At 31.7% G+C, this 8,310-nt stretch overlaps 1 protein-coding gene across 1 annotated transcript; it reads right to left on the bottom strand.

The window, feature by feature from the left end:
* Positions 1-324: 324 nt before the first annotated feature.
* Positions 325-4,009, bottom strand: LOC108322609 (BTB/POZ domain-containing protein POB1). Its single transcript, XM_017554755.2, has 6 exons — positions 3,601-4,009; positions 3,157-3,273; positions 2,576-2,703; positions 2,424-2,487; positions 2,048-2,327; positions 325-1,440 (listed from the first exon to the last, which is right to left on the bottom strand). Exons 1-6 carry the CDS (start codon positions 3,848-3,850, stop codon positions 627-629), a joined length of 1,653 nt encoding a protein of 550 aa, XP_017410244.1. The 5' UTR covers positions 3,851-4,009; the 3' UTR covers positions 325-626.
* Between the last annotated feature and the right edge of the window lie 4,301 nt (positions 4,010-8,310).

Below are 8,310 nucleotides of genomic sequence, written 5' to 3'. Positions count from 1 at the left end.
TCTCTTTCTTACTAGTTTTTTCTTGAAGTAAATAAGATTATTTCAAGAGTTCGTTTCAAGGAGATTTTAGCAATTAATGACAAGGCCAAACTAGCCCAGTAAACAAATGAATTCTAGGAATATGCACCGGAATTTGTCCATGAAAATTTGAAGACATTTTGGAACTAAATTACTGAGAAATAAAATTGAAAATTTAGGATGCGTTCGAACGCTATTGGGAAAGTGGAATAAGAACAAAGCAGAAAAATATCAAACCCAGCACTTTATTTATTTACATGTTTTAAAAAGCAATCTCCAAAACCAAAAAAACGAAAAATGAAATAAAACAGAATAGACTATTGATAAATTTCTTTGGTGCAGGAGATAAAACCCTCAAGTGCCCACAGCAAAGACCACATATCCTATGCTAAAATATTGGTGTGATGACACTCAGAAGCATATTTTGAGCGCATCACGGAAAGGCAAGTTCACTTGACCTCAATCACATGCAACACTGGCCATTTAAAGGACATTCCTCTGTATATTTAGCTTTGAAAAGATTACATGTTAACAGAAAATGAAAATTCGAGATCTAAACAAGGTCAGGGCTACCAACTGGAATTCAAGTTTACAACTACAAGTGATGGTCAGTGTCTGATGGTGAGCTCAGCTCTAAGGTGGAGGACACCATTGATGAAGTAAAGACTATCCTCAGCCATAAACGATGTCCATGGAATAGCAAACAAGTTTCTATACCCAACGGCCTTTCCCCCTGTGAACACATAGTTGCCTTTGTACTTGCTAACAAATTCCTCTGTTGGCCTAGACCTTGCAGCAAACTCATAGTCAACAGCAAAGCTCACTGACCCCTTCTCCTGCATCCCCAAAAACAGCCCAAAGCAATGGAAAGAGCTTTGTTGATCCATGTTACAATGTGCTGATAGGAAAAAACCTTGACCACCCAAATGGAATGCCTGAGAATATACCCGCCCAGATGGAAATAGATTGGCGCACTCCTCCCTCTTCAGATCCAAGTACACCACACACTGCTGCCGTGGAAGTTCGAATTCAACCACCTTCACCGGCCGATACTTGTATGCCCTCTCCACAAATCGACGGTTTGAAGAAGCAGAGTCTTCTGCTGCCAGTGCCCGCTGGCGGTGTGGAGCCTCAGCCTTGAAAAATAGGCCCTCCAGTACAAGCTTAGAAGCAACATCATGATCGAAGTCAGTACAGGTTAAGACCTTCTTAAGCTTTCGACAGGTCATGTAAGGGAAGCGAATTAAACGAGCTAGACGGGAACCCAAGACTTCTCGCCTTTCTTCCAGTTTAGGGTATTGCTGTCGTGACCACTTCAACACAAAATCATATACAGCATCCTCCGAGGCAACCTGAAGATCATCGCTAGACAGTATTGCCTCTACTCCAGCAAGGGGCAATGCCAAAACTTCTTCCTGGAACCTGGACGTATACAAAACTCAGAAATATGACACTAAGACCAAAACGATGAAAAATGGCAACAAAAGAAACAGGTGTTTTTCTAAAGAATGGACTGTCATGGAAACAGAGAAATAGAGAAAGCCTCTCTAAAATATTTATAATCTATTAATATAAGGTTCAGAATGCCATTGTAAAACATGCAGAATACTGGGAGCTATGATAGAGACTCGCATAACAGGTCATTCAAAAGCAGGATCAAACACAATAGAAGTTGATTAACTAAAAGTAGTAGCCACCCACCAGAGTATTATATACAAGGGTACCAATTATTAGATGCAATGAACACACATAGGAGTCTCTTCTAGGAATATGAATTTTGTTTCCAACTCTTCGCAGCCTCCAACAATATGAGCAATTTTAAAAATTCAAACAAAATACAAAAGGTAGCTACAACTGACAAAATTTAATACCAGCACAGACAAAGAGAGCAGGATGATGAGGGCCCTTCAATAAAAGAAAAAGAAAACAGATCAAGGAAAAGAAACTCCATCCAATATATGTATTAGTTTGTAATGCTTTAGTGTCAGATAATATAACAGAAACTAAAATTTAAAAGGAAAACACTTACTTGGTTATATCCTTGTACCGACCAGCCAGGTACTGCTTTGCAGCATCAGTCAATGGTTGGACTGCATCAGCCATTAAGACACTAGAAGGAAGCTCCAAATAAAGCAATGCAGAGTCAGGTGTCATAGGCATATTCCGCAACAACCGGCTACAACATCTCATGCATGAAGCAACTTCAAATTTATCAGCAGCCATCAACACATCCAGTAAAGCAGGTGCTGTAGTAGTAGTCAAGGTGTTACTGTACATAAAATTCAGTAGCTCCATGAGAGCAGCTTCTTCTGCAACATAAAAGTATGGTAGTTGTAAGCAAACATTTGAGGGAAAATAAAAACAATCATACAAAGAATCTAAAAAACGAATTCCTATGTTTTTACCAGAGGTATTAATTCTGAGGGTGACATGTCTCTGCTCAGACTCCCTCATCCCATTTGAGAAAAGCTGAATAAAGTAAATAAACTGCTAAGCAAACATAACTTTGGAAAAAATATTCAAAATGCACCCTATAAAGACAACGATATCCATCTACCTTATAGAAGAAAGGACTTTTTGCAGCCAGGATAGGAGAACTTATATGCAGCGTTTTAACTCTTACAACTGCTCCTGCAGAGCAGTCCATGCTCCAGTCTGAATCAATACTGTTAGTAGCTTCATCACCTACATTAACCACACAAAACTCAAACATCCATAGAGCAGAACTGATAACTCAATACTTAAGACAAGGAACCAATAGATATCCATATGCGTTTCCTTTTTACATACGTAGGGAGAATGTCATACTTTCTGAAAAATTTCTCTTTATTAAGTAAATCGCACTCATGTTTCAATCATATGCATTTCATTGGGAAAAATGTAGAGTTCTCAAAAACCTATATATAACTGGGGCATGTTGGATTCCCTTCTCATTTTTGGATTTAAAAGCTGTTCTCTAAAACAGTTTTAGACCCGTCAACAATTAATTTACCATCCAGAATCATTTAAGTTTTAAAAAACTATTTCCAAACCAAGTACTTGAAAAACCAAAAACAACTAGGAGATGATTTTTTTCTGTTTTCATCTTGTTCAAGCTCTCCCCAAGCGTAATATTTTTTAGGCATTCATTTCAAATACCAGAATTGGGTTCCTCAACCATTGCAACAGCATCCTCATCTTGGTTTTCACACTCATCCAAATCAGGCTGATTCCCGTTCAAAATTTGCTCGTCTGGCACCGAAGCAATATCCGCTCCTGCATCCAAAAGAGGATAGACATATATATTAAGCATACAATTTGAAAACACAGACTTCTACGTAAACAATATCCATCTAACAAACTCTTTTTAGGCAAAACAAACTTTCAAATTCAAACAAAAAAACACACCCAATTGTATTCCCAATTTTAACCATTTCATTGTTCCTTTTTCTAATTTTGTAAAAAACACGTAGTACGTGCAAAATCAGAACCATTTCTACTTCTACCAGTGAACAATTATTGAAACCCTAGAAATTATTTTTTCTAAACAAACAACAGAAACAGATAGAGGGAGTGACAGAGAGAGAGAGAGAGTGAGAGAACCGTTATCCTTTTTTATATCCTCGCGGCGGCGCTTGCGGTGGCGCGCCCAGTTGGCAATGGTTGTGCAGCCGTCAGAATCGGGTCGGGCGTCGACGGGGTCAGGCATGATCTCGATCCGGAGAACCCTGTCGGAGAAGTTACTGTCGTTGAAGGCGAAGGCGAAATCGGCGTCGGAAGTTGAACCGCCGCGGGACCACTCGGACTCCATGGCCACAACCGGGTCAAACAGATCCGAATTTGAATCCTTCATGCGTCTAACGCAGAATCGAACCTAAGATAAGGTTGAAAGACGAGAAACGGAGAAAACGGTTTTCCTTTTGAAGGGTTTATTACCAAAAAGTAAAGCGTGAGAGAGTATGTGACAGACAAAAAACGCAGAATAATAACAGATCAAAGCCATGATCCCAATATTTATATATCTGAACTTCATCGCCATAATAAACTAGTCTCTCTGTTGTTTTTTTTTTATGTTTTTTTTTCACTCTCTACATTTTTATTTACTTATTTATTTATAATTCTTTTTAGTTATTGGGTTTTGTACAAGTTAAGTAATTTATATTTATCGAGAAAGTAACTTTATTTATGTTAGAAACATTAAATTGGCTTAATTATCTTTATATTCACTATAAATTTTCAATTGCTTATTTATTATAAATTTTCTTAATTATTGTTATATCTCAAATCTCTAGCTGTATATTAAAAAAACATTTACCTTTTATAAACGACAGAGAAAAACATCAATATTTATTTTGTCCCCCAATTAAAAAAGAATTTAATCTTGCAAATTTATGATATTTTATTAATGATTTCTTTTTTATAACATATATATATATATATATATATATATATATATATATATAACTTTGTTAATTAATATAAATTTATTTTACATATTCACTTAATTAAGTTATAAATATTAATAATTTATAATATAATATTTTAAATATTTAAAAATATGGATATATTTGTATAGTACTAGTACTAATTAAGAAAATCATTAATTTAGAAAGTAATATTAAAATAAATTCTTGAGTTAAATATTTCTTTTTATTATATATATTTTTGCTTTAATCTTATTCATAAATTGCTCAACTTAACTATTTAAAATCAACGTAATTTTGTATTGTCTATCTAAATTAATTTAATATAGTTAGCTCCATTGATTATAGACTCCTCTTTTAAGTATTTGTTTCATACATAGGTCTTCAAACTTGCCATTTATGTACCTTCATATATCTTTAAATTTACTTATATTTCCTAAAATATCTTTTTGCATTTATTTATTATTTATTAATGTTATGGTTTAAAGGTTAAATGGTCAAATAAGAGCATTTTAAGTGTCCTTTTTAAATTGGAGTTGTCTTGTATTAGTATTTATAGGGAAAAAAATTCAAAAACTTTTAATCTAAAATCATGGAATACTAAAAAAAAATCTGAGACTAAAACTTGGAATACTTAATTTTTTTTTTTATTAAACCCTTAATATTTTTATAAAATAATATTTGTTTAGAGTTAGAGTGAATTCTATAGATCTATATAGATCAACCTAATGAAAATATTACAATTTGATTATAAGAAAGTTTAATTACTTATTTTGAACTTTAAGACTAGGTTATAAAAAACAATGGTTGGTTAGATTACTAATCAGACATATTTCGAGATATCGAATTATAATCTCTAATCAGACTTTAATCTATTTTATAATTACACTATAATTAATAATACATATAATGTTCTTTAAAACAACCATGAGATAAAGTGATAAGCTTTTCAACATAAAATATATAAAGTAAATATGATTTATTTTATTAAAGTAGAGTTTATCACCATTTAAAAGGATAACAACAGTATTAATTATACATACTACTTAATAAGTCCACCTTAATGTCATGTTAGTGAATATATCTTAATACTACATATACACTGTGATGTTATCACCTTCAAAATAATATTAACATCAATTTAAAAAAAAAAATACACTAATTCTTTTTAGTAAATATGAGTGTATATTAAAAATTGAAAAAATAACATCAAATAATTATTACCAAACATGGAGATAAAAAAGTTATTAAACCCATGAAAAGAAAATATATGCAGAAAATCAGGTTTGACGACAATTTTATTTTTTTCATCACATGTTAACAAGACGTGAAAAACGTGACAAATACCCAAGTTCGAATACTCTAACTCAATTTCATATTATTAAATAATATTAAATTATAAAATTTATATCTATTTATCTATTTTTTATTTTATTATTAATTAATTGGTGCTTCTAACAGTATTAATAATTTTTTTTAAAAGTTAAAGACATGCTTATGATTCTTCATAATATAGCAAATATGAAAAAAAAGTTAGAGATTAAGAAAACGTGAATAAAGAGAAAAATATATGATTGTCATAATTTTATAATTAGTTATCATATCTTTAAATTGGTCCTTTAAATAATTTATACTCATAAAAACATATTTTTTTATTATTGATTTTAGTATACACAATTTTCTTAAAAGTTAGTTAGGTAATATGTATTCAACACGGCAGAGAGAAGAATGAGTTCTTAAGAAAATTGTTATGAAGAGGTCAATGGAGGAGGCCACTTATATTTGAAGTAGAGTCAATTCAAAATTTGGAAATTCTTATAAAAAAAATCATTTTTGACCAGCGTACTTCTAATTTTATGTTAATCTTATTTATTTTTTTTCTTGTATAATATCTTCAAATTTGATAAAAAATATTTAACAGAAAAGGTAAATATATTCAATATTTATACTTAAAAGTCAAGCATAAAGATATAAAATTAATTAGTGCGGACGTGGACACCATGGTGATTATTGCTTTATTTCCTACAAACTATTTTAAGGTAAGTGGCACTGGATAATAAATGGTTATAGTTTCCTTCTAATAGGGATTTAAGATTATTTAAAAAGAATAAAATAAAGTATGATAAGTTATAATGATATTTAATATTTGATGCACATAAGATAACTCATTAAATAACAAAATAATATATTATAAATCAAGTTTAAATGATATTTTTACTGAAATTATATATAAATTCTAAAAATTAATTCAATTTATATTTCTTCAGATTATGGAAATTATAAATTATGTATTTTTATAAATAATTAGTTTTTAAATTAAATATATAAGTTTTATAAAATTAATATTATGAACTTGACTATTTTCCTTTAAAACCATTTGAATAGTGCGAAATATTTTTTAATGTTTCAATAAATAATATTAGTTAGCTATGTGTTAATTGTAACATCTCAAATTCTCATACTTAAAAATTTATAATTTATATATTGTAGTATTATATTTAAGGTAACAACCCATGATCTCTCACTTGATAATTCAAAGTTGATATATATCTATATGTTTTAAACTCAAATGTCAACTACAAATTCATAAGTATAGATCGAATTCTTCTACTTTATTCTTCTATCTCTTTCTTCATTGGCGCTAAGTCAGACGACATTCCTTCATCTGCTCCCGTATAACGAATTATACGATCATCGCACATACTTAAACAAAAACACAAACAAGTAGGGTGAGCTAACATGCAACCAATCATTTATAAAACATGCATATTTACTTTGATGCACTCAACAAACATCATATAATAATTATGTCAGACACACTCATACCATCATACAACAATCGCATCATAGATACTCATCCATTACTTTGATACACTCAATACACACTCATTCCACAATACCCAATAGAAACTCATTCCACAATGTCCAATAGACACTTATCCCGACGATATGTTGATGAGCGATCAACGGGAGGTTCCGCACTTGTGATGCCTTCTTAGTCCTCAACACTATGTCCAAAATCGGCACATAGACTAGGACATCCTGCCCTCCATACCATCCACAAGGTTAGTCCTCAACACTATGTCCAAAACCGGCACATAGACCAGGACCTCCTGCCCCTCTCACCACATAATTCATCCTTCTCTACTTGAGACTGGATGATTATTAGAGTATCAGGATAACCTCCAACTTCATGACCATTAACATCAACATATACACACATACCATGGCATTACAGAATCTCTCCGCGAGACTCCTACCATGCTCACATTCCTCAACTCATATTATACCATTACAAAATCTCCCAATAATTCTCATATCATGTTCAGATGCATAAATTTAAATCTAATCATCACAGTATATCACAAAATAAATTAACAATACTAAAATATCACCATAAATGGTCACCGGAGAAGAATCAAATGTTTGACGAATCAAACTCACCATAAACGTCGGTACATATGACTAGTCACAACTTACTAGATTGGACCAGGGCTGCTCTATGACCAGGGATGTACCAACTCCGGTTTTTAAGATTCCTCTATCCTACCATCACAATTATAATTCATAATTCCATATCTACCACAATAACATGAATCCATCAGACATTTTCATTCCAACGAGAAATATTGCATAATAATTTAACAGTACTCAATCTGTACAACAAGATTTAAGTTAAAAACATATCGAGTAGACTTCCAGGAAAGAGAGGTGTGTCAAAATGGACAACTTAAGTACCAAGTCTTTCCTTAGCCAAAGTGTTCCTCAACTAGTTTTTAACAAATTACTTATTTACAGATTCAAAACAACAACATATAATATTAACACCGAAATTCACTATAGATAGATATACAGTAAGCACTAACAATATTCACACAGAATTTCAAGA

Source organism: Vigna angularis, chromosome 9 (genome assembly GCF_016808095.1).
Source record: "Vigna angularis cultivar LongXiaoDou No.4 chromosome 9, ASM1680809v1, whole genome shotgun sequence".
NCBI lineage: Eukaryota > Viridiplantae > Streptophyta > Magnoliopsida > Fabales > Fabaceae > Vigna > Vigna angularis.
This window is presented reverse-complemented; position numbering and strand designations above follow the sequence as displayed.